Source organism: Xenia sp. Carnegie-2017, unplaced genomic scaffold (genome assembly GCF_021976095.1).
Source record: "Xenia sp. Carnegie-2017 unplaced genomic scaffold, XeniaSp_v1 HiC_scaffold_20, whole genome shotgun sequence".
NCBI lineage: Eukaryota > Metazoa > Cnidaria > Anthozoa > Malacalcyonacea > Xeniidae > Xenia > Xenia sp. Carnegie-2017.
Window position 1 is genome coordinate 16,616,952 of NW_025813483.1, and position 26,856 is coordinate 16,643,807.

Sequence of the window (26,856 nt, forward strand, 5' to 3'; positions counted from 1 at the left end):
TGCTTTTTAAATGTGCAATACTCAGAACTCTTAAAGTAGTGCATGTGTTTTCCTGGTTCCAAATGATTTTTTATATTTCGTTTGAAATGTAAAATTTTCCCTATTGTTTACACTATCCGTTACCAACACAAGTCAGGAAATACAAAAACGGAGGAATACGAAAACGCAAATGTCATCAAAAGACTGAATTTACTGCGAGGAATACGTAGATATCATGTCAATGCCTGAATCCTTTTTTCTTAGCCTGCAGGCCCCGTAACTAGTAATCCGTCACTGAGACTGGTCATGTCTGGGACAGACTCTTGTGTTAAGCCCTTTCATTCTACGTCCGCAAGACTGGGAAATGGATGTTAGATAGCAACAAATATCAGCCCTGTTTCAGTTGTTAAGCTCTCTCTGAAAGTGTTCTGAAGATTGCAACAACAGATTGTTAAAGCAATAACAATTTGTGATCATCAAACTATCATTTTGATATTGAGCAAAGACATGAACAAAGACATTGCAAAGTACATAAAACAGTTTCAAGATTCGCGTGTTAAGGATTCATGTATGATAGGAGATATGGAAAACGTTTTAGTTCAAAGTTCACGCGCAGCTCAATCATGTTTATGAGATGAAATTAGTCAGTTGATACACTGATTATAGTTAGAGACTTCCTTGTTACTAATTATAATTTCATTCAAGAAAAGAATTGATAGACAAGAGACGAACGTCGAATACCATATAGTCAGTATACCTAGTAAATGATTGCTAGAAGTATTTTATTTTAATGTCGAAATTGATCGATAATTTTAAGAAGAATTTTTTTGTTTCACGTTTGCCGAAGTTCTTTGAATATATTCATCCTACACTTTTACTTCCGGTTCAAAGCACTAAACATGCAATTTTGAGATGGCACTATACCATTATCCAATTTTGATCCTAACCTCAAGAACTCTCCCCATACAAATTTTGGTTATTTTAACAGAAAAACAGCACTTTTAGCACATAGCAGCTCTACTAAGTTTCCTCGTCGTCTTTGTATCTATTTCTTTAAAATGGCTTGTTTCAATGTAATTAAATGTCTAATTAGAAATTAATATATAGTTGCTTTGCTGTTGATTTATAATATATTTATTTGAATGCTAAGAATTTTTAAAAATGAATTTATATAAAAGATTTTACCACAGGACTTGATGACTGAATGCTCCTGATGACGTATTAACACATTGTGAAGTCTGGCACTCGTTACCAGTTTTCCTATTGTATGTCGATGTTTAGCGATGGTTGGCATGTCGCATCTTGGCAAGTCAGCAAGTTATTTTACGTAACCTAGTACTAACTATACAAAGCATATGTTGTGGTATTGTCTGGCTATTTCTGCTATTAAATATCTTGAAAATGGACTAATCCTTTTGCGTTACAAGTGAAACCAAACTGGTTAGGCTATGCGTTGGAAGGAATGGTTTGTGGACGAAACAATTTGGGCACAGAGTGAACTATTTAAAATGCGGTGAAGGTGCAATTGCTTTGACTATAATGGTGGATCAAATGTAAACTTCCATAATTCTACCTGAAGTTTGAATGTTCTTCGTACGTCTGTAGTCAGTACACTATATTTTGCAAATTATCGTCAACAGTTTTATTTCACCTCTTCATTCCTGATGAGCCAATGCCACTCATTGACGGAGGTGATATAAACTTGTCAAAGTGGAATGGAATTTTTTTGGCTACCTTAAAGAAGGTCAGATATTGTAATAATTATTCCTTGTTTTCACAAGTTCATTTTAGAAGAAGCAATTGGCAGCGCTTCTTTTGCGAATTTTTACATAAGTTAAATTTTGAAAATGAAATCTGTTGCCAAATCTTGTTTCTGTTATACTTTGATTTTCATGTTTTAACGGGAATGGCATTTAGAAAATTTCTACTCAATCGATGTGAGAATTGGAACTCGTCTTCCATTTCGCTTTTTGCTAGAGTTTCCTAGAAAGTTGAATTAGTTCTCAAATATTTCATTGAACAGAGGTATTCCAAGAATCTAACGCCAATTAAACCGTTCCCAATTTTTGACTCAAAATTTTTGTGTTAACAATTTGTTGACTTGATGAGATTTCTTGAACTTTGTTGATAGATTCTTGAGATTGTAACAATTAAGTATAAGTTAATCTTGGCAAGTACATGGAGATATCCTTATAAAGAAATGTATATAAGCATGCAGTTTTTGCCTTTAGTTCAAAGGTTTATTTCATGTGATTTCAACAATACATATGCATTGATGTGCCATTTTGAAAATTTGGTAAATACTTGTGGCCTTTTCTTGTGTTGTTTTAAGGCCTTTAACTAGAAATTTATGGAACTGATATCTTTGATTTCTTTTTACACAAAATGTCAAACAAAGTAAAATATAACATATATCTCAAACAACGTACGATGTTGTACAAAGATATTTATTGAATGAAAATGTGTTTTCATACATGCATAGCAACAAAAAGATTTACCACATGTGAACAACAAACATAAATTATACATCACCATAAGTTAACAATCGATTTTATGACATGATTTTTGAAGGAGTGAAATGAACTGATTCCTTTAAAATGTTGTGTAATGTTTAAATCAGCAGGATTATGAAACATTGACGTTTATAAGAAAAAACACAATAGAATGTGTTGTTGATTGGTCTGTAAACATGTTTTCATGAAGCAATCAAAGGGAATTTTCAAATCAATCATGAATTTATGTTAGAAGAAAAATTAAAATATTTGTATTAATTTTATTTGTTTTGCATTATTGTTATTTTATAAAAGAAATAAAAGATGTTTTTCATGTTTTCCCTGCCTTATGCAAACCTTGGACACATTTGTGAGACCTCGCGAGCAGATGCAACCCTTGACCTTTGGTCTCAAGCTTGCATTGATCAACTCTCAAGTTCTCCCAAAAGTATCCTTGGTTTGTATTAGACTGTGCAAAATCAAGATTAATTACTTTGTCTGTCTTTGGACTTTAGTAATTTTACTTCGTCTGTATTGGGATGTTCTTGATTTTTCTTAGTCTTAAAGGGAATGTTTGTTATTTTCCTTTGTCTGTATGGGGATGTTTGTGATTTTCTTTGTTTTATTTGGGGATGTTTGGGATTTTCCTTGGTTTGTATGGGGATATTTGTGATTTTCCTTGGTTTATATGGGTTATTTGTGATTTTCCTTGGTTTGTATGGGGATGTTTGTTATTTTCCTTGGTCTGTATGGGGATATTTGTGATTTTCCTTGGTTTGTGTGGGATGTTTGGGATTTTCCTTGGTCTGTATAGGGATGTTTGTGATTTTCTTTGTTTTATTTGGGGATATTTGTGATTTTCCTTGGTTTGTGTGGGGATGTTTGGGATTTTCCTTTGTCTGTATGGGGATGTTTGGGATTTTACTTGGTCTGTATGGGGATGTTTATGATTTTCTTTGTTTTATTTGGGGATGTTTGTGATTTTCTTTGTTTTATTTGGGGATGTTTGGGATTTTACTTGGTTTGTATGGGGATGTTTGGGATTTTCCTTGGTCTGTATGGGGATGTTTATGATTTTACTTGGTTACATTGTGTACATATTTTTAGGGATGTAACTAAGACAGGCCTTTTTCATCATCCTTAGTTAGACATTGATTGCATGACCAAATTAACTAAATTTGAGATTGTCTTTTTTTTTAACGAAGGTTGCTAAAGAAGTGCAGCCAGATCTTGAGATTGAAAATGAAGCCATAAAATATGTGGAAAAGTTAATAATACAGCTTCTTGGTCACTTATGTATTGTCCACCCACATTCTTGTAAAGATGTCGAGGACAGGGTTAAGAAGACATTTCCACAGCCAATTGACCAATGGTGCATTGATGAAGGACAACAGGCTGTTGATAAAGGAAAGAAAAAAAATCCACTTGTGTTGCCAGTTGATAAGATACATCCACTTTTACAAAAGGTATCATAAATTTCCATTTTACACAAAATATTGACTGAAGATAAGTTTTTATGGTATCATAGATAAAATTTTACATGCAGATAGTTGATATTGAGGTCATTGAGCATACTACAGTATATGAGTGTATTACTGTGTATATGAGTGTACTACAATGTATATGAGTGTATTATTGCTTTATAATAACAATTTTCTTTTTACATCTTAGGAAGCATTAGGATATAAAATTGACTATCCTGTATCAATGTACATAGTTGCTGTTCTGGAGTACATCTCTGCTGACATATTGAAAGTAAAGTTTTTATTTAATTTGATTGTATTGTTAGATTGCAAAACCTGCATGATTAGTTTTGTGAACTTTAATTGTCATATTTTTGTGCAGCTTGCTGGTAATTATGTGCAAAACATTCGTGATACTGTGATCACTGAACAACATGTTAAAGTGGCATTGTGTGCTGATAAGGTGACCAAAATCATGTGTTAAAGGCAATGTTTTTACATTAAATACTTCAATATTTTACTAAGATATGTGTTTACAACTATTTACAAGGTTTTGTTAGAAATGTTTGAGAGTGACGATCTAGAAACATCATCAGTGGATGAGGTTTGTTTTCATTCAGTCATTAAGTGTGTGTAGATATTATTTTTAAAGAAACATCATCAGTGGATGAGGTTTGTTTTCATTCAATCATTAAGTGTGTGTAGATATTATTTTTAAAGAAACATCATCAGTGGATGAGGTTTGTTTTCATTCAATCATTAAGTGTGTGTAGATGTTATTTTTAAAGAAACATCATCAGTGGATGAGGTTTGTTTTCATTCAATCATTAAGTGTGTGTAGATATTATTTTTAAAGAAACATCATCAGTGGATGAGGTTTGTTTTCATTCAATCATTAAGTGTGTGTAGATCTAGAAACGTCATCAGTGGATGAGGTTTGTTTTCATTTAGTTATTAAGTGTGTGTAGATATTATTTTTAAATTTTGTTTGTTTACATGGATGAGATCAACAATGCACTTTTATGGAATAAATTGTGACGATTAAAAGAATCTTTTATGTCGCGTCTTTCCCAGTTTTTTTAAAAAAACATCAAAATTACATTTTTGTAGATGTAGATCGTTCATGTTAGTGAAGTCCAGAGAAACACTGTTGATGTTAATGTTGACTTCAGAGTAGATCGTTCATGTTAGTGAAGTCCAGAGAAAACTGTTGATGTTCATGTTGACTTCAGAGTAGATCGTTCATGTTAGTGAAGTCCAGAGAAACACTGTTGATGTTAGTGTTGACTTCAGAGTAGATCGTTCATGTCAGTGAAGCCCAGAGAAAACTGTTGATGTTAATGTTGACTTCAGAGTAGATCGTTCATTTTAGTGAAGTCCAGAGAAAACTGTTGATGTTCATGTTGACTTCAGAGTAGATCGTTCATGTTAGTGAAGTCCAGAGAAAACTGTTGATGTTGATGTTGACTTCAGAGTAGATCGTTCATGTTAGTGAAGTCCAGAGAAACACTGTTGATGTTAATGTTGACTTCAGAGTTAAGTTATTGATAAACAAAAGTCAAGCGATGTTTACTTTTCAGTTTACTCAGAAGATGACTACTGCTAAGCTTGTCAAAATATCAATAAACATCAAGAGTCTTTCTCAACACTCCACTAATCTGGACGATCTACATCTACAAACATGTAACGATACTCCCGGGTTTAAACCATTCACTTTATAACCACTAAAATATTATATCTAAGCAATGTTGAAGATTTGATTTGCGAAATTATTTGCCACACTTTCAGTCCATTGAAGATCGTCCATACACACATCAAGATATTGTAAAAGACATGATGGTTGTTGAAAGACAGTACATACGAACTTTAAATATGATAATATGGGTAAGAAATATGTTTAAAATTACTTATAAGTTACTCAGACTCGATTTTTCAAAACTAAAGAGTGGTTACAATCTTAAATGAAGTATTTTTAACATTGTGTGTTTTTTTATCTTAGGTTTTTAGACAATCCTTCGTTGAAGCTGGTGACATTTTTACGGAAGAGGTTATTCATACTTTTTTGTTTTTAATTTCATAAAGTCAAACATTTTGTTTTATACTAGTTACTTTTAAACTTGCTACAACCTTGTGATTAAGATCTTTCAACCATTTTGAACTCACCAAACATATATAAACTCTCTCCATGCCTTCACTCACCAAACGTATATAAACTCGCTCCATGCCTTCACTCACCAAACATATATAAACTCTCTCCATGCCTTCACTCACCAAACGTATATAAATTCGCTCCATGCCTTCACTCACCAAACGTATATAAATTCGCTCCATGCCTTCACTCATCAAACGTACATAAACTCGCTCCATGCCTTCACTCACCAAACATATACAAACTCTCTCCATGCCTTCACTCACCAAACGTATATAAACTCGCTCCATGCCTTCACTCACCAAACGTACATAAACTCGCTCCATGCCTTCACTCACCAACGTATATAAACTCGCTCCATGCCTTCACTCACCAAAGTATATAAACTCGCTCCATGCCTTTGAACTTGCTCATTATGGATCGCCTGACTATTTTCTAAAAAGGGAATTATTGTTGGTAATATTTTGTATTGGTGATCATTTTCTTTTAGGATATTCAAGAGATTTTCGCCAACATTTTAGACATTTATGAGTTTACAGTGATGTTCCTTGGTTTGCTTGAGAATGCCGTAGAAATGGCTGATCAGGATCCAGCAAATGTTGCTCCAATAGGGGAGTGTTTTGAAGACATGACAGAGGTATTTGTATTCTCACGTTTATAACATCAAAGCGTCGAAAAATCATATTTTTCCCCAAAATTCAACATTCTTGTTGTATGCAAGTTGGTTTAGCTCAAAACATTGCTTTGAGTAAACATATTTCTATGGAAGCTTGTCTGCAAAAATTTTTATCAATTTAATTACTCAGTGAGAAAACAGGAACTTGATCAGGAAAGTTCTGACCGTTGATCGTTATGTCAACATTGTTTTAAATCATGTATATTACTATAAAATTTTAGGCAAACCTTTGTTCAAGATTGCTAGTTATTGATTAAAATGTTTTTTTTAGATGCAAGCGTTTGACTGCTACGAGACTTACTTAAACGAGAGAACAAAACCATCTGCTCAAGATAAATTGTATCGTAAACTTGGTGTTTGTGGTCTCCTTGAACAACGGCTAAAGCAACAGGATGTCGTTCAATACTTTCAGGTTTGTTTTCATTGCTTTATGTACTGTCTGTAGTACAGCCAGTCTGTAGCGTAATCATTTTATTTACATTGTTTGTTTTTCGTTTATAATGAACGTTGTTATACTTAGCAGAGAAAAAGTTTTGATATTTGAAATTGTTCTACATCAATAGCGTGATGTTGTCTCTAAGTAAAGCTTATTCTTACCATGAACTACAAAGTTTGCCACTTCTTTTGTTAATTGCTCAAAGTTTACGTTTCAGTCCAAAGGTCCAAATTTCTACGATGCAGTAAGATATGTGTTACCAAGACTACTTTTGGAACCCATTGGACATTGTCTTCATTACATTGATCTCATAAAGGTGGAGTTATTAGAAGAAATGTTCCCTGAATGACTTGAATTGTCAAGAGAAATCTAATTTTTTAAATCTTTCAACATTCTTTTATACTTCAGTCTAGATTCTTCATCAGGAGTGATCTGATGTTGAGTTTTGAGTTCTTATACACTCCAGTCAGTGTCTTCATCAGGAGTGATTTGATGTTGAATCTTGAGTTCTTATATACTCCACTCTTTCATCTTCATCAGGAGTGATCTGTTGTCGAATCTTGAGTTCTTAAATACTCCAGGCTAGTGTCTTCATCAGGAGTGATCTGATGTTGAATCTTGAGTTCTTAAATACTCCAGGCTAGTGTCTTCATCAGGAGTGATTTCATGTTGAATCTTGAGTTCTTTTATACTCTAGTGTCAGTAGTGTGTCCATTCTAGGTCCTTTACCAAGAATGATCTGATATTGAATGTCGAGTCCTGTCAACCAGTTCTTACTATCAACAAGTTCTTACTATCTGTAATTTGTATGAAGTTATATGAATGTCCATCTTTTGTAGACTATGTTGAAAACAACGCCTAGTGAAAAGGAAAGAAGAAGTCTAAGTGAGGTAAGGTGATTATGTAAACTGATATCGAATATAAATTTTTATCAAATTAGTTAATGACTTTTTTCCGTTTTATTTAGGCGCTGAGCGTCATTCAAGGACTTCAAAGAAACATTGATGGCATGATCTCTACAGGAAATGCTGCTCGACGAAAATCTGAGTTAGTGTCGTCATTGAAACAAATTTTATTTTCCAAAGGCTCTCCCCGTGGCGTAGGGCAAATTACTTGAGTGCGTTGATTAAACAGAGGTTGTTTTATTCCTTGTTTTTTGTCTGCGTTATTAGCGAGAAATTTTCAAAGATTCAAAGGAAAAAACCAGCATTGGGGAAACCTCCATTACGAAAACTTCGTGAATTACAAAAGAACATCGAAGGATGGGAGGTAGGTAGTGATTTATGATTATTAAAATGACTGCTTATGTCTTACCTATGATCCTTGTAGAACGTTAACAGAAAGGCGGAAACTTATTACAGAAGAAATTTATTTTCAAAACGCTATGAACTATTTGATTATATAGTTTAATCAACTGTGTATATTCTGTTAAACTTTTTCGTAATCACCAATTTCAAATAGATAAATTTTATGAAGGTCTTCATGTTACAAAACATCTTGTATACACAGTCATCATATTTTGGTCATCGTGTTAATGTTTGAAGACACTCTTTCTTAATTAATTTTTACACTCGCTTATTGTTGTAATCGCTTTGTTTAGGACATAGGGAAAATTTATAGTTTAGTTGTCTTGTTTTTTTCTCTGTAGGGTAAAGATATTACTCAGTTATGTACCGAGATTATAAAAGGTAAGCCTGCAGCATTGCTCTCATTGAAGAGCGAGTATGAACCAAGACATTCTAGTTTCACGCTTTTGTGTGAAGCTTTTCTCAACACTTTCATCTTGACTTTTTTTGTTAGTTAAGTTTCACATCGTTTTGTGATCGTTCCCTTATCAAAAGTGCGAAAGCAAGAGTTATATTAACATGTGCACGCTTTCAACATCTTGTGGTCCTTTTGAATATTATACTTCACTATATTTTTTCTAGATGGCACTCTTACTAAAATCTCAAAAGGGAGCAGAGTATGTCAGGAAGTTTTCTTAAACACATGAGCAATAAATGCTATTTGAATTAATTCTTCTTCTCAAATCTTGTTGTAGACATCGGAAAGACGAGTTTTTCTGCTTGATAATTTGATGATATTTTGTAAACAGGTAACATGAAGAAAACGAAGTCTTCCTATTGTTGACTGCTTGATAAAACACGCCAGTCAAACGGGCTGACTCCGAAACCTATCATTTTTCAACGCTATATTCCACAAAGCCAACACGATTATAACATTAGCGAGATGTGAACAGCTCATATGTTATTCACCTGGTGCTTTTCACTACGAAAAATACTGTTTAAAACATGTTTTTAGCAGGAAATGAATGAAGACTCACGAAACACAAATGAGCTTCATATAAACAAAAAAAAAATAAAGCACATTGCTTAACATCACCGACAGACGATACATAACATTCAATGGGCTTCTGCAGTATATATACAGCACCAAGTACAGAGAACGACTTACCTGAGGAGGCTCTTATGCTAACTTAACTCATTTTAAATAAATGAAGAAATGAATTTTAACCAATCCATGACAACAGTATAAAATAAACAACCACACATTTTCTCTACGAATCAGACAACCAATACGACGACATTAAAGTTTACTCCTCACTTGACTGTGATGATGACTACCCACACCACAAGGCTCTTGAAATGTTTGTAAACACTAACATCAACACTCGTCAGGACTGCATTATCCTGGATGATGATCATATAAAAACATGTTGACTATTACTTAGTTCATACGTTTTCTTATAGGCATTCGGAATGTACTTGAACATTCCTCGCCGTCCCTTTATGCCATTTTTGTTTGTATAACTTGTTATCTGAGCATGATTTTTTATACGTACGTTACTTTTTCTACCAACAGTGATGCTCTTTCCCTGTAGAATACGCGACATTCCTCATCCGGGCCATTTCCAGAATATCGCTTCAAGGAAAAAATATTCGTGCGAAAATCGGACGTGAAAGAACTCGAAGACACAACCGGTAGGATAAAGCTCCTTACCCAAACTTTCTTCCCTGGCCTATAAAACTATTACTAAATGAATATGTGGGTAACTTGTACGGACGATAAAAACTATGTATGGAAGACGTGACTTTTTATTTCAATTCCAATTATGTCAATGATCTCTAAATCTGGACTGGATGTAGCATTGTAAATTTGTGGTATTTTCAATTAAAGAAAAGTTTAGTTTGCACGTAGGATCCGCCCTCGCATCCGATCACAAACATTAGTGTTATTTTGTTTTGGCAAATAACACAAAATAGTTGATGCAAGTACTTGGACATAGTCCAGTCTAGTTTTATTTACATTGTTTAAACTATCCTTTGGTTCACTTCGGTTTCAATACTCTAGGTAAGTAAAATGGACAGCTGAAAGCAAATAATGAAAGTAATTTTTAAAGTATTAGCATCGTCTACGTTTTTAAGTCTTAAACGTATTACTAATCTTGTCGTTGTGCATTATATTACGTCATTGACATGGAAAGCATATTCGTTGGAAATTTGTCTTTTCAAAATTATTTTAAGAAAATAATAACTACAAAACAAATTGGCACGTTGTTTCGAAAGTGATATTATTGTATCTATTGTCTTGTGATTATTAATTATTTATACAAAGGTTTAAATTTTTGTTAAGTATCCACGCTTTGTACTCAAACTTGAAACGTTTTAAAGTACAAAATGTTCACTATACATTATTTATCATATGTATTGTTTAATATAAAATAACAACGAATTTATTGTTAAATTTTTTGATACTTCATAAGAGCACGTTGCTGCACTTTTGGTTTTGTGACAAGCTTAATTTGCACTCTATGAGCACGTGAGCATTGTCACATGACATGCGTTTGAAGATTGATTTTTTATTTAAAGAAAATTGAACTTTGAAAAGTTTTGCCACCTACACTTACCATGATGAACCAATTTATATAAATGTTGCAAACTAATATGCTACATCCAGTGTAGTGACTTCACGTCTAAACGTTATTTTTGTTTGTTTGTTCTTGGAATGTTTGATGAGATGTTTGTCTAAATTTTGCTTTACTCGTAAATATTTTTTCTTATCAGATCTGAAACATATGGTGGACATAGTGGATAGAGACGGTCCTACCATAACGATAAAATTTAAAACTTTTCAAGAAAAAGATGAATGGATGTCTTCTATAATGAGTGTTTATTTAAAAAGGTACCTTACTGTGACCCTCTCATATTCCATGTTTCTCATCAAAACTTATTGCGGAGTAAATGTATTGTAAGCGTATCAACTGAAAATTAAAATTAGATTTTTATTGTATGATAAGCTTTTAACTATTCTTAGTACTAAAGTATTAAACAAGTACATATGCTTCAATATTTTAACGTTGTCTTTATTTACAGTACATTGGATAGAATTCTCGATAAAATACTTCGTGATCGTGAACAAGCAACTCCATTACGTTTACCAAGTGTCGAAGATTACTGGTAAGTAAAATGTGATAGTAAGTGTTTGTGTTTTTACCCCCTCCTTCCTCCCGTACACACATACACCACCGCTAATGGTGTTTCAGTAAGTGTTTGTGTTTTTACCCCCTCCTCCCTCCCGTACACACATACACCACCGCTAATGGTGTTTCAGTAAGTGTTTGTGTTTTACCCCTCCTCCCACACATACACCACCGCTAATGGTGTTTCAGTAAGTGTTTGTGTTTTACCCCTCCTCCCCCACACATACACCACCGCTAATGGTGTTTCAGTAAGTGTTTGTGTTTTTACCCCCTCCTCCCTCCCACACACACATACACCACCGCTAATGGTGTTTCAGTAAGTGTTTGTGTTTTACCCCTCCTCCCTCCTTACACACATACACCACCGCTAATGGTGTTTCAGTAAGTGTTTGTGTTTTTACCCCCTCCTTCCTCCCGTACACACATACACCACCGCTAATGGTGTTTCATTTTCACTTTTTTAAATGAATTTTTCTAGCTTTTCGGTAGAAGACACAGAAGATAATATAGTTTTTGAAGAAAAGCAGGTAAAATATGAGGATGAAAAAAGTTTCTTCGAGTGGTCTCATATCTGGCTTCATATCTCATTCAAATCATTGTGTTGTATTTACATGAGCCCCCAATGTCTCTGTCATATCATGTATAACGAATATCGACAGTTTTTTCACATAATTATGGTTGGAGAACCGTTACGTCATTCTGTACCTGATGTAAATTTCAAAATAAATTTTTAATTTGATTTTTGTTTTAGAATTCTGGCGGAGTTCCCATTATTAAAGGCGGTACCTTAGTTAAATTAATCGAACGACTTACTTATCATAAATATTCAGGTTAGTGAAACGTAAATTCACAAGTGTATATAAATACTAAGAAGAAAAATTACGTATAATTTTCAAATGTTTAATATTTTGCTCGTCCATGAAATACGTATAAGATGAAAGTTAAAGTCAATCATAGTTTCTCGTTATTTAAGCAAGCACTTTTATTTTGTTTACAGAATTAAACATTCGTCTTCCAATTTGACAATTATTCATGTTCCTGTTAAAACAATTGATTTATTCTCATCTTGTAACAGATCCGAGTTTTTTAAAGACATTTCTTACAACATATCGATCATTCTGTACACCACATACTCTATTGGACATGCTCATAACAAGATATCCTTTTCGACTTAATTCTACCACTTGTACTTCATGTAGTCTTTTACTATTTAAGTATGTCACTTTTTTGTGTGTCTTATATATTCAAATTTCATACGATAAAATACGACAAGTATTTTAGAAGACATTTTTTTTGAGCACTAAGAAAAATATTCTGAGGTTTTATGATGATAATTTGGCTAACTACTACAAAATAAAGAAATAAAAAAGGTCGTAATGATTACAGTTTTTCTCACCTTAAAACATTGAAGTTAATAATGACTCACGGGGCTCCTGATTACCTTGATCAGTTAACATTGATAACCCCCTGGTCTTACACGTATTTTGAGAATAGATTATGCTTTCTTTATCGTTGAGTCTTCCTTAATATTTCCACGTATAATATTCCCGAACCTCCTCCAACCGAACACGATAAAGAACAGATAGAACGAGGCTCTCTTATCGTGAGAGAAGATTTAAAGAGATTTCGCAAAGAATACTCACAACCTGTAGCTTTAAGGTAAATGAACATTTTATCTTAAAGAAAATAGCTTAAACGTTGAGAAATAAGATTTTAATAGAATTGTACGATATAAAATGATGATTTACATCAGATTCTTATTGATGAAGACATAAGATCGTGATCCTTTATTGTCATCATGAATAGACGGATTTTTGGTTTATTTTATTAACCTAGGGTACTCAATGTTATTCGACAATGGGTTGACAATCATTACTACGACTTTTCACGTGATCCAGAGCTTCTTCTGAAGTTAAAAACCATGCTTTCAAGTGTCAATGGTCGTGCTGTAACCAAGTGGGTTGATAGCATCAATCGGATCATTGAGAGAAAGGTATTTTGTAGTGTGTACATGAAGGTTTTCTATGACGAATCTCGTTAAACCGTTACATGTGATCGATCCTGTTTAATGGGTATTTTTTCTTATCTTGCTGACAATTATAATGTGCAGCTGGCTAACTATCATGATTTTGCTGTTTTTCTAGCAAGAAGATATGCAGAGAGCACGAGATATTACCTTTGCTCGTGATCCTCCAAATATTGAATGGCACATTGCTGTTGATCCTGAAAAATTCGACATTTTAACGGTAGGAAATTAACACAGAATGATCATCCAAGTTGAAGTCTTAAGTTCTATGACGTGTGTTTCCATTTGTATTTTCCAGCTTCACCCTATTGAAATAGCTCGCCAACTTACCATTATTGAATCGGAACTTTACAGGTAAAAATCTCTCTTATGCAAAATCCCTCAATCAAAATGAAAGTCTTGTCGTCCCAGATTGTGCTTTTCAAACTTTAATAATTTTACATCATTGGAAAGTTATATTGACAACCCAAAGCTCAAAGTAGAAGCCTCAGTTAAACTACTCTTGTCTGCGCAGGGCCGTCCAGCCGTCGGAGTTGGTCGGAAGTGTATGGACTAAAGACGCTGTAAAACATCAAACATCACCAAATTTACTAAAACTTATTAAACATTCAAATACTATAACCTACTGGTTTATGAAAAGTCTGCTAGAAATGGAAAATTTAGAGGAAAGAGTTGCAATTTTAAGTCGGATTGTTGATATTCTCATGGTAAGCTAATTTACTACTAAATATACTTTGATACCATCCTCCAGTGACTTTACTTAATGACTATTGTATGATATATCTATGATCCACAAAGTAGAACATTACTCTTTAACATCTCGTTACATGACTTAATGTTCCTCATTTAATCTACAGGTTTTTCAAGAACTCAACAATTTCAGTGGAGTAATGCAAGTTCTTAGTTGTATGGAATCAGCTGCCATCAATCGTCTTCAACATACTTTTGTTGTAAGTATGCCTTGCAGGTTGTTTGTTGGGGGCTTTTTTCGCACAAATACAACTGTCGCAATAGGAAACAAGTTGAATGTTCATTCCACGTTAGTTTACATTGAATATATAATTCTAAAATAATTTTTGTTCTTTCAGGAACTGTCTGAAAAAAGAAAATCGGCCATCGATGCTGCGAAAGAGTTAAGTGCTGACCATCACAAGAAATATGTTGAAAAGTTACGATCAATAAATCCACCATGTATTCCTTTTTTTGGTGAGTCACTTCACATTGTATAGGTTGTAAAACAAGTAACAAATGTTCACCTTTTTTTCAACACTGTAACCTTAACACAGAAACTCCAACACTCAAACTCAAACAGTAACTCCAACACTCTAACTCCAACACTCCAACACTCTAATTCCAACACTCCAACACTCTAATTTCAACACTCCAACACTCTAATTCCAACACTCCAACTCCAACACTCTAATTCCAACACTCCAACACTCTAATTCCAACACTCCAACACTCTAATTCCAACACTCCAACACTCTAACTTCAACACTCCAACACTCTAATTCCAACACTCCAACACTCTAATTTCAACACTCCAACACTCCAACACTCCAACTCCAACTCTAATTCCAACACTCCAACACTCTAACTTCAACACTCCAACTCCAACACTCCAACAGTCTAATTCCAACACTCCAACTCCATCAAATAATGTGGTCATCTATGAATTTTCGATTATTTCGTCGAGTATTCGACATTTTTTCGTGTTCATGGCAATGACTATTGTATTCTATTTCACAGGTATGTACCTCACGAACATTTTAAAAATTGAAGATGGTAATCCTGATTTTCTACCAAATCATCCAGAGGGTATGATTAATTTTAGTAAAAGGTATGTTTTCTATCTTAAATCGTGTTTATTTGTTACGCACGCATTTCAAGTCTAGAATAATTAAACAAGTATTGTAGTTAAACAGATACGATTAACAACCGTTTTGTTTCTCTCTCCAAAAGACGAAGAGTTGCTGAAATAACAGCTGAAATACAACAGTACCAAAACCAACCTTATTGTTTAAATGAAGAACCAACAATCCGTGTAAGAAATGTGTTTTTTACCCAAACGTTTGGTTCAAATGCTGAGATGGACAGTTCATATTTTAGGATTACTTGCTTTCTCTTGATCCCACTGAAAATCGTTCTGATAAGGAACTCGAAGATTATTTCTACGATGCGTCTTTGAAAATGGAACCAAGGAATTGTAAACAGCTGCCAAAGTTTGTAAGTAGAAATATGCTAAACATAATTTAACATAAACATCTTCTGAATACATTGCAAAGCGTGCTTCGTCTTCTTTATTTATTCGTGATTGTGATTATAAGATTAATGTGTTGTTAGCCTCGAAGAACAGACTACAATTTAAAAGGTCCCGGTATTAAAGCACAACGTTATTCAACATTGGTTATGGCAACTTTACGTAAAGGATCTCAGTTGTCCATATCTACAATATCTGAAGAAAAGGAAACAATAATACCATCGACCCCCACAGAAGTTACATCACCACTGTATTCACCAAGCAGTGTATCAGAAGACGGTGAGTTATTTCATGTTCTTGCCATGGAGTAAAACAAAGTATTTTTTTATGAAGGAACATTGCTAGTAAGCTTCTTCTCCAAAGGATATTGCAATAAGAATACTTCGTACTCAATACTTAATCGTTGAGATAGGTTTTTTCTTAAAACAGATAGAATCATATGGCCATCCTCAAATGATGTTATCAACGAACCAAACGATGATCCATTTGAACCAAAAACAGAGCCTGAACCCCCTGACATTCCACCTCGTAAACAAAGACCTAGGTCAGAGCGAATTCAAACGACTCAGTTTCGTGAGAGCGAGCCATCTCCTGCACCACCTCTTCCTCCAAAATCTCCACACACTTTACGAAAAAGTCATACTCATCATTCGTTTTTCCCCATAAATATTGATATGACAGAAGCTATTAGCGTCGATTCCATTTTAGAAAATAAAGACAGTGAGCCGCCACCTCTTCCCCCTCGTGCAAGATCTTCGTCCTCTACTTCTACACTACGTAATACAAACACTTCAGATGATCTGGAATTCGATTCTGATGCACCACCAGCTTTGCCTCCAAAGCGTATATCAAGACATTAAAAGTAATAAACATGGAAATTGCTATAGACCCTTTCTTAACCATCTTCCCAATACGAATCCGACATTTTGCAAGTCATTCGTATATATAAGATGCATGTTTTTCAACACACTGGCTCAGGATTTAGGATTATGATGACACTCACTTTGGCCATATCTTTTTGATTTTTTGTGAGAGGTCATCGTGGATAACGAAAGTAATGCAAGTCAAGATTCGGTTAAAGGGATCAATTTTGTGAATTTCGAGAAGACGGAATTATTCATCGTCGTTGAACTGAATATAAAACTGGAGAGCTTTTTTTTGGTTTTTGGTAATCATATCTTTTTAAGATTGAAGCAATATTTTAAGTGATATCCGGCACTTTAGCTAGCATTTACACACTTTCTTACTGACCGTGAAGACTTGCACATCAAACAGCTTTCAATATGAACATTCCAGTGGTATTTTCATTTCATCCGTAAAACGACTAAACATGACTATACACTGACCAACACAAGGGAATTTTTATGAAAAACGATGTATAGATACAACTAATAGTTGTAAACGAATATTCTCATTTCGACATAGCTCATTGTTTTATCTTTCTTAAGGTGATTGACGTCTTTAGGACAAATGAATTTGTTATAAAATATTATCGAATGCACTGTTATGGGAAAGTTGCACACAAAAGACCCAAAGTAAAATATGCCACTCTAGTTAATTGTCGCTTCTTTTATATAATTGAACAAAATTGTGAAATATTTCATTAGAAAATAATTTTACTGGCCAATGAAAAGAAAAAAATCCCACGTGTTGCAAAAAATCCCTGCTGTCATGCTAGTTTTAAAATAACAATATCAATTATGATTTTTGGTTGCGTCATTTAGAAATAGAATTTTTTAAATAATGAAATCAATAAAATTTTTGTGTAATTTGTATTTTATCTCACACGCGTGAAAATGTCGACGAATATAATGTCATTATCAATATAAACTGCTTTATTCCCCCATTATAACGCGTGTGAATTGATTCCACACAAACATTACCTTCTAAAGTAAATGTAGAAGTCTTTGTTGAAATGTCAAAGAATAAGAATTACTACCGTAAACATTGGTCTTCATTATTTTTTTCTAATTTGTAGTGTTTCAAAGCCCCACCATAGTTTGATTGTAAAAATAATATGGAAGCCATTAGAATTACGTATAGCCTTACCCACCAGTATTTGTAAATTAAGCATAACACAACACAAAGAAATACAACCCAGTAGGAAAATAATAATATCATTTGATGAAGAATTCTCCAAGTGTCATTTTGTCTCATCTTTTCTTCTTGGGTCTGGTAGAGTTGACAACCTTTATAAAACTGTTCTAAGGTCTCCTCCTTATCAACCCATCTCTGTATACACCATTTCTCCAAGCTATCTGTGGATTCTGGGATAGTGCCTATTGGATATCGCTTCATATGGAAGTGCACTTCATCGGGTTTACCCAAAAGTATATCTGATTCAGATTGACACAAGTTGCCACGGTAACCAACAGTCACATCATAGATTGCATGGAGACTTCCCTCTTTTCTCAGTCGTTCTACACAATAAGTAAAACCTCGCAGCCTGGGATGCAAGACATGTTTGTACACAGGCAGATTATGTTTTATGGCATATTCTTTGCTCTTTGCCAAGGAGTGGGGACCAAAGTCAGTACCTTCAGGGAACATGAGGAGCTGAAGGGGGCATTTCATCATCAAAAAGTAATCAAGAATGTCCTGAAGATATTTTTCATCCATCTCCCAGTTTCGCTTAAGAAATACAAACATTGCAAACTGCATAGCCCAACCTAAAATTACAAATGTTTTTAATTTTTATAGCTACATTATCATTGATGTTACTATACTCTGACACCTTCAATAACAAGTTGGAAGCATAATTTTCATGTCTCTTCCTGATCATATAGACATAATACCTCACTAACATAGCAGCACATAGAAACAACATGTACTTATTCTGGCAAAGACACATGCAGGGTACAACTTTTACCTGCACCAGGAATGTGTTTAAGACCATCCTTCAAAACTATTTTCTCATATTGCAGTTTTTTCTGACGCATGATGACAGACCAAAAAAAGAGCCAATCAAGTCTTGTTCTGTGGTTCATGATAATTATTGCTTTCTCATGATTTAATTGTGAATGAAAATTCTCCTCAGTTATATGTACCTTTACACGAAACACTTTCTCTGAACGGAAAAAACAAAATGCAGTAGATTTTGTGGGATTTGATGATTTCATTTGAAATATAGCAAGTTTTATATGACCATTTTTATATAAATCATTTCTTACCTAGAACAACCTTCAAAACGAAGGAGCAAAAACCAACCATGAAAAAAACAATCAAAGACAAAAATTAATAAGGCAGAAATACCTCAAAAAAAGCTAAATTATGCACTTACGACGGGTAGACCCATCCATAGTCCTATAAATTTATCATTGATGTTTCGAAACCAATTTGGTTGAAGAAAAAGCAATGGCAAGGTTGGTCCCATCATAAAGATGGAGCCAAAAAATGCTGTAAAAAACATCAATAAGGCAAAAAGCAATCCACCAACGAAATTTCGAAACATTTTTGATGATAATCCAGGTGTGAGAAACTTTATATAGTATAAGCGAAAGACAGAACAACAATATCTTAGCGTCTGCAGTCTGTAGTACACGTGTCACCAGCGGTTTTTTTTTGGGTTACTTGGTGAAAGTGGAAGTAAAAACGGAGTTTGTTTCACGAAAATACAAAAGAATTGTCCACAGAATTGTCTTTGCGCAAAAGCTCGCGAATTATTACAACAAAAAAATTGGTTTGTTGTAGAAAAAGAATTATCATCATTTCGTGATCACCAGCTGAACTAAAGCTCTGCCTCTTTAATGTGTCACGAAGCCATATAAAGAAACATGGATTATTGCAATGATGGTTTGAGGCTTATATTTTGCTTGATAAAGTTTTTCAACTGCTTGTGCTGAAATGCATGGACTTTGGAATCTCATTGGTAAAGTTGGGCAAAGCTCTACACAAGCTTTTCCATATGAAATTGGAGATAAAATTGTTGACCACGAAGGCAGAACAATATGGACTTTACATTCTGGGAAGAAGAAAGTAAGACTCTGTAAAATCAGCTTAAAGCATGTCAAATAAATTAGATATATTTTCAAATCTCGTTTTCTGTACTGAATTTGTTTTTTTATGAAGTCAATATGTGGAATGCAGTCAGTCTACTCCCCTGGGCCTCCATTATCCATTCATTCGGGGTTGGGAGGTTGTTAACCCCCCTCTTTTGAGCTATCACGATAAAAACATATTAAATAAAATACTGATACAGATTAATTCAGTTTTAATTTTGACATTTAATATTTTCTAGATAATGATGCATTGTATTATTATCGATAAACATATTATCACAAATTGCTTGCTAAAAGCCAATAATCTGGCATTTTTATGCAGATCAGTTATCAACACATCACAATGATGTAAATCTGCTACCAATAGATATAATTAAGGCTGTGAAAACTCATTTTAAAAACTTGTAAGTTGTACGTGTTTGGTTTTAATAATAAAGAGCTGAATGGTATTTTTCAGAAAGATTTTTGTCCTCAAAAAAGTGTAAAATTTAGGATCTGATTAACTATACACAAATTGTCAAACTTATGTGATAAAATGGCATGTTTTAGTTGCTTTTTTGTATTTTATATTAATCAAAAGTAATCTAAACTGTGTTTCCAAATTTATTAAATTAGATTCAATGCATAATATGACATGAATACATGAATTTAGTAAGCTTATATTAGATAAGAAAATGTGAGATTTCCTTGATTGGTTCATTACTATTTATTATGTTGAAATTTTACATAAATATTTATTGTACATATTAGGGCACTGAAGAAAATGTCTCTATCTTTGCTTTTGATGTGAAGAATTCATCTTCTAATGAGGTAATAATGAAAAACTGTGCTCTTTTTTATATTGATATTTAAAAATAAAGGCACAAAAACGATGCTAATACTGCACAGGATACTGCATAAAACAAGACCATGAAGTACAGTTGAATCTTTCTTTAAATTTGTATTTCTTTAACAGCATGAAGTTGCTAAAGCTGAGTTCAAGCGTTTGAAGACACTGAGACATCCCACAGTTTTGCGTTTTATTGATGGACTTGAGGTTCGTCAAAGCAAATGAAATGCATCACTTTGTAAACAAACTATACTTTAAAAGGAATTTTTATTTATAGTTTAGTGTAACACATTTTTAAAGTGTATCATTGTTAAAAATGTCATTTTTATTGAGAACAATCCAATATATTTTTAATTAGTCAGAAAGTTTTGTATACATTGTTACCGAGGCAGTTATTCCTTTGGAGAAATATCTTAAAGAAAATACAAATGAACTGGAAATTTCATGGGGAATTCACCAGATTGCAGTAAGTGTTAATATGCTTTTTAAACTGTAGTAATCTAGTGTCTTGCGTAGTAATCTAGAAAGTGGCAGATCTAAACAGTTTGAGCATCTTGACAAGATCTTATCCAAGGTGTTGAACTTGAGTTTTGTTGATCAAAATAGATTATGCGCAGAAGCTCATTTCAATTGCCATTACTGTTGGTAAACAATTTTTAAAGAATATTTAAGACTGTTATACTCCTAAGCAGTGTGCGAATTAACGATGTGCAATGTGCAATTTGCACATCGTTTTAGCTAAAATGAAAACAATTGCACATCACTTTTTCAAGCGATGTGCAAAAATAAGCTGTTTTAACGAAAAACACTGTCGTAAATCATATGAATTTGTTCAAGTTTAAAAATATTAATTTAGCAATTAGCGCTGTATAATAATTAACGTAATATCAATTTGATTATGCCTCTAAAGAAACACTTTTGGCAAAAAAATTGCACATCGTTTTTTCTGAACTAATTCGCACACTGCTCCTAAGTCCTAACAGGATTTGCTCTTAAGTGTTTTAAAATGGAAATATATTTTCATCAAGGTATTTGAACCTACCCTGGATCGGCCACAAATTTAGAAGTCTCATGTTTTCATCAACAGCAATCTGATAATGAATCTTTAGTCATTATATACTCCAGTCTATTTTCTTAATCAGGAGTGATTTGATGTTGAATCTTGATTTCTTATACCGCATGTTGTGTAGAGTCTTCACCAAGAGTTATTTGATGTTAAATCTTGATGCTAATTCATATATCTTCAGTTGAGTTTGAGTTTCGTTTCTTCTTTATGTTCATCCAGACAGCCTTAGACTTTCTCATCAGCAATGCTGGTTTGGTTCATGGCAATATTTGTCTGTCTTCTATATTTGTTGACAGTGGAGGGGAATGGAAACTAGGTGGTGTAGCTTACATCCATCCCTCATCACCATCAAGTGGAGGAGATGTACAAACTTTTTCTCGATTTCCATGGATGCAGAAGTATGATCCTCCAGAGGGTGTTGATGGTGCCAAACTGAAAAAGAAGACTGAGAAATGGTCAGCAGATGTCTGGGGTCTAGGTTGCCTTATTTGGGAGATATTTAATGGTCCCCTGCCAAAATCATCTTCTCTCAAATCAGTTGGGAAAATACCTTCAAACTTGCTGAGTCATTATGGTGAGCTTGTAAGTGCTAACCCTAAAAGCAGACCGGATCCTGCAAAGTTCATTGCACAATGTCGTGCCAAGGGCCAATACCTGGCGAATACTTTTGTTGACTCTAATTTATTTTTGGCTGAAATACAGGTATCAAACAAACATTTGTATCAACTATCGTGTTTATGATGTTTTTCTGGAGATATTTTGATTTTTACAAGACTCGAGTTTTCTTTTTCGTAGATAAAAACACAGGACGAACAAAAGGAGTTCTTTAAGTCATTAAGTTCTCAACTTGATGCATTCCCTCAAAAATACTGTAAATTAAAGATTTTACCATTATTGTTGAATGCATTTGAATATGGTTCAGCTGGTTCTACGGTTTTAACGCCATTATTTAAGGTATGTATTTATAGTTCTTCTATGAAACATTTAAATTTGTTACAAGACTTTTTTATTGTTAAATTAGTTTATGTACATTACATTCTTGGTTAATAACTTGTTGTTTATTTAATTGAAACTTAGATTGGAAAACTATTGGATGCTGAAGATTATCAACAAAAAATTGTTCCTTGTGTTGTAAAATTGTTCTCTTCTACCGACAGAGCTACACGAATACAATTACTTCAACAGGTGAAAGATTTTTTTACTGTAGTAACTTTGCCCTTGTTATGATGTGTGAAAGTTTATGGTACGTTTGCTGTCATCGTTGAACATGTTCTCAGTTTCCATCAGTTCCCAGGTTTCATCATTTCCCAGTTTTAACAAGTCACTGGTCTCTTCAGTCCACAAGTCCCATCTGTTCCCAGGTCTAGTCAGTTCCCAGGTCTCATTTGTTCCAGGTTTCGTTAGTTCCCAGTTTTCAACAAGTTACAGGTCATCAGTTCCCAGGTCTAGTCAGTTTCCAGGTGTTGTCAGTTTTTATGTCTCTTCAATTCCCAGGTCTAGTCAGTTCCCAGTTTGTTTTTCAAAGTTTGTGGAATTTTTTATATGATACGCCATCAATTTTTTTGTATTAACTTGTTGCGAAAACTATTGATTTCAAAAGAAATGAACATTGAATATATTTTATTAAAACAGCAGTTATTTTTATTGTGTTAAAATTGTGAAATTTTACTTCATGAATGTCATGAAGTGTGTTTTAATTGTTCATACGTTTTTAACACTATTTTTTTCAGTTGAATAATTTTGTGGAACATCTTCAAGGGTCTGTAATAAATAATCAAATATTTCCCAATGTTGCAACGGGATTTAATGACACAGTTCCAGCTGTAAGGGAACATACTGTAAAGGTAAATTTTATTGCAGTAATTTTAAGTATAAATATTTGGCGTTTTGAACCACTCATTCTATCATTGATCCATCAGTGACACAGTTATATAATTAATATTCCCCTGACACTCTGACAGCATGTGCTGTTGCTTCGAGATCACACAATGTGTAATTTAAATCAATTAAGGATGTTTTGAACGTTAATGTATACTGTCTATTCTGCATGAAGAATTATATGTCTATTATTACTGTCTATTCTGATGATATATATTCTAACAGTAATATTTTTCTTTAGTCAATGCTCTTGCTTGTGCCAAAGCTTAATGAGAAGACTATCAACAATCAACTGTTGAAGTTTTTTGCCAAACTTCAACTTGACGAACAGGTATTTATAGAAAAACAACCACTAAACACCAGAAACTCGCGGGTTTTTTCGGTTGAAGTCTTTTTACGATCTTTACTTTTAATTATCTTTTCTTCTTTTCTAACAGTGATGTTTTTAATAGAATTATATGATGTACACTTTACATTTTATCCATCTTTGTTTCTTTCTTTGATTTCATATTCAGTTTACTTAACATCTTCAATTATTTTCTCCTATTCGTATACAAATCACAACGAGGACTTAATTTAAACAAACTAAAATCGTATGTAATGTTTGACCATTCATATCAAGTGATCATTGTTTATTAATATGACATTTATATTCTCGCTTTAGCCAAGTATTCGAACCAACACGACCGTTTGTCTGGGTAAAATAGCTTGTCATCTTCCTGAAACAGTAAGATTTTGTCGTACATTCAAAGGCTACGTTGGTTGTGTAACTTTTTCGATAAAAAAAATTATGAATTGGTTTCAAGGTTTTCTTACGCAAAGTACTTTCATTATAGACCCGGGCGAAAGTCATTGTTGCAGCCTTTCTTCGTGCATTGCGAGATCCGTTTCCTCCAGCACGAATGGCTGGTATCAATGCACTGTGTGTCACGCTTGACTTTATACCAATTGATGAATGTGCAAAGAAAGTTTTACCAACTCTATGTACTATGACTATTGATTCCAACAAGTCTGTTCGAGATCAAGTGAGTAGAACAAAGCACCCTTAGCATTGAGAGTTAGAGAATCATCATTAGATCATTGTTGATCACAGATGACCACTGATGAAGACACTAGAATGGAGTATATAAAAACTCAAGATTCAACATCAGATCACTCCTGATGAAGATACTAGCTGCAGTATTAGAATAATGAACATTTAAGTCTTGCTGAAAGAATTATTTTTTAAATATATTTTTTTAGTGTTTTAAAGCGATACGCCTAATTTTGAGTAAGTTAGAAAATCATTCCGAAGATCTTAATGCAAAAGATAATACTTGTGGTAAGTTGCATAGTTTTATATATATTTGAACATATGATTTCTTCATTTCTTCAATTTTATCAGAAGGCAGTTCATCGTCAGCAGGCGGAAGTGATCCTACATCTGGGAGTTGGACAGGCTGGGCGATGAGCTCTTTGTCACGGAAGTTTTACAGAGAGAATGCATCAGCTGTAACTTCTGATAATAAGGAAGATGGTGTACGAGAGAAGACGAAGAAAAGTGTGAAAATTTGGTGTTTTAGTTGTTGTTTTTCTTGTGTTGTTTTACTTGTGTTGTTTTACTTGTGATGTTTTAGAGTACAGAACTTATGCTTTCAATTGAATAATTATTTGTTTGGTTGATCTGCAGGCCCAGCTAACACCGCGGAGAATGTAAATGTTTCAAAATCACATGACATGTATGAAAAAAAATCTAACTGTGATGATGAAGGGAGTGACAATGAATCACAGGAGAATGAATGGGAAATTGAGGAGGTAAAGTGTCCTTAATTGGGCAACATGGAGTATTTTTACTTATGATTTCATAATGTTAATGTCTTTAGGATACTGTATCTAGTATAAAGAAAGATTTTATTGAAGCTAAAAGTCAACTAACTTCTTTCATGTCTGGTAAAGGCCGTAAAGTAAGAAATTTTGAAATGAAATTCGTATATGAAATTGATGTGTCAGATAAAATAATTTTTTGATTGGGAGCTTCAAATCATAGACATTGGATAAGTCTTGTGAAAAATTACATTGATGATCTCCTTAGGAGTCTGATATGATAAATAATGGTGGGGATAGTGACAGTGATTATGGAGAGGAAAATAACTGGAATAGCTTTTCTTTATCATCAAAACAAAAAAAGGTATCGTTTGGTTTATTGCTACGATATCTATTGTAACCTAAATATTTTATTGATGAAGTGTTATTTTAGTCAACAGCGAACTTTGAAAAGAATTCTGGTCCTCTCAAATTAACAGTTGGTAATAAAAAAAGTGCAGTCAGTGAAGATGACATTTTGTCTGAACTTATGTCGGATACCACATCGCAAGCAAAGTTTGTGAACCTGAGCTCGTCTAATGATGATAACTGGAATGATGTAAAGGATAGTTTTGTTCAAGATGATAACTGGACTCAGAGTTTCTTCGTGAAAAGTGGTGATAATGTTAAGGTTGGAGCAATGAAGCTTTCTTCGGGAAGCTTAAAAAAGTTTGATACCATCGATTGGTTTTGTTATCGTATTTTTTATTCAACTTTCGTTTATCTGTGTAAATTTAAACGCAGTCTCGTGATGCTAGCAATTTAATGTTATTTCTTCCTCGTACAGAGTGTCAAATGTTAATAGATTTGTTGCTTTTAATTTAGACAACAGATAAATTCCCGAAGATGTCGAAAAAAGTTTCAAGTCGTGTTCATGACATAAAAGCTGAAAAACCAAAACCAAAAACATCTGTTGAAGAAGAGAGTAGAAATTCAGTGGATTTTGATGGTTGGGATGCAGAGGACTGGGCTCCACTAAATGACCTTCCACTCGCCGCCGATAAAGAGGAGAATTGGGAAACTGAAGGATGGGAAAGTTTTGCGAGTTTTGACGAGAATAAAGCGTCAGATTTAGCGAAGAAAAAACGAGAAGAACGTCGAAAACAACGAGAGAAAGTTTTGAAAGAGAAGAGAGCGGCGAGAGGCACATTAAAATTGGGAGCTACTAAGAAAGATTAATTCTAAATAAGTTATAGAAATTTTTTGAATTTATAATCATCATCGATTGCCTAGAGTTAATAAATAATTTCAGTGAGAAGTGATGGATAATGGAGATGGTTAT

General features: G+C 33.7%; 3 protein-coding genes across 5 annotated transcripts; 2 read left to right on the forward strand and 1 right to left on the reverse strand.

Annotated features, from left to right (window-relative positions):
• Positions 1-1,241: 1,241 nt before the first annotated feature.
• On the forward strand, positions 1,242-18,093 carry LOC124441400 (son of sevenless homolog 2-like). 2 transcript variants are annotated; one of them, XM_046991865.1, is made up of 34 exons: positions 1,242-1,723; positions 3,677-3,937; positions 4,143-4,226; positions 4,317-4,397; positions 4,485-4,538; positions 5,723-5,818; positions 5,934-5,981; positions 6,574-6,720; positions 7,031-7,171; positions 7,413-7,511; positions 8,035-8,085; positions 8,163-8,242; positions 8,368-8,464; positions 8,844-8,883; positions 9,124-9,158; positions 9,237-9,290; positions 10,077-10,176; positions 11,260-11,377; positions 11,569-11,652; positions 12,154-12,202; positions 12,427-12,505; positions 12,751-12,832; positions 13,212-13,334; positions 13,512-13,668; positions 13,820-13,921; positions 14,000-14,055; positions 14,216-14,408; positions 14,559-14,651; positions 14,790-14,907; positions 15,451-15,541; positions 15,664-15,745; positions 15,811-15,927; positions 16,045-16,240; positions 16,395-18,093. In XM_046991865.1, the coding sequence occupies exons 1-34, from the start codon at positions 1,652-1,654 to the stop codon at positions 16,625-16,627; spliced, it is 3,513 nt and encodes a 1,170-aa protein (XP_046847821.1). In that variant the 5' UTR covers positions 1,242-1,651; the 3' UTR covers positions 16,628-18,093. The 2 variants fall into 2 exon arrangements, with proteins under 2 accessions (XP_046847821.1, XP_046847820.1); XM_046991864.1 differs by having other exon boundaries at positions 1,243-1,723; positions 16,391-18,093.
• LOC124441401 (lysocardiolipin acyltransferase 1-like) lies at positions 17,720-19,491 on the reverse strand. Its single transcript, XM_046991866.1, has 4 exons — positions 19,242-19,491; positions 19,132-19,141; positions 18,831-19,028; positions 17,720-18,630 (listed from the first exon to the last, which is right to left on the reverse strand). The coding sequence occupies exons 1-4, from the start codon at positions 19,410-19,412 to the stop codon at positions 17,897-17,899; spliced, it is 1,113 nt and encodes a 370-aa protein (XP_046847822.1). The 5' UTR covers positions 19,413-19,491; the 3' UTR covers positions 17,720-17,896.
• Positions 19,492-19,546: 55 nt separating this feature from the next.
• On the forward strand, positions 19,547-26,832 carry LOC124441328 (N-terminal kinase-like protein). 2 transcript variants are annotated; one of them, XM_046991775.1, is made up of 18 exons: positions 19,547-19,936; positions 20,710-20,769; positions 20,915-20,995; positions 21,147-21,254; positions 22,074-22,556; positions 22,650-22,808; positions 22,932-23,039; positions 23,585-23,698; positions 23,974-24,063; positions 24,397-24,459; positions 24,569-24,757; positions 24,975-25,053; positions 25,117-25,272; positions 25,402-25,526; positions 25,595-25,675; positions 25,804-25,899; positions 25,969-26,205; positions 26,400-26,832. In XM_046991775.1, exons 1-18 carry the CDS (start codon positions 19,805-19,807, stop codon positions 26,751-26,753), a joined length of 2,715 nt encoding a protein of 904 aa, XP_046847731.1. In that variant the 5' UTR covers positions 19,547-19,804; the 3' UTR covers positions 26,754-26,832. The 2 variants fall into 2 exon arrangements, with proteins under 2 accessions (XP_046847731.1, XP_046847732.1); XM_046991776.1 differs by having other exon boundaries at positions 25,120-25,272.
• The last annotated feature ends 24 nt before the right edge of the window (positions 26,833-26,856 follow it).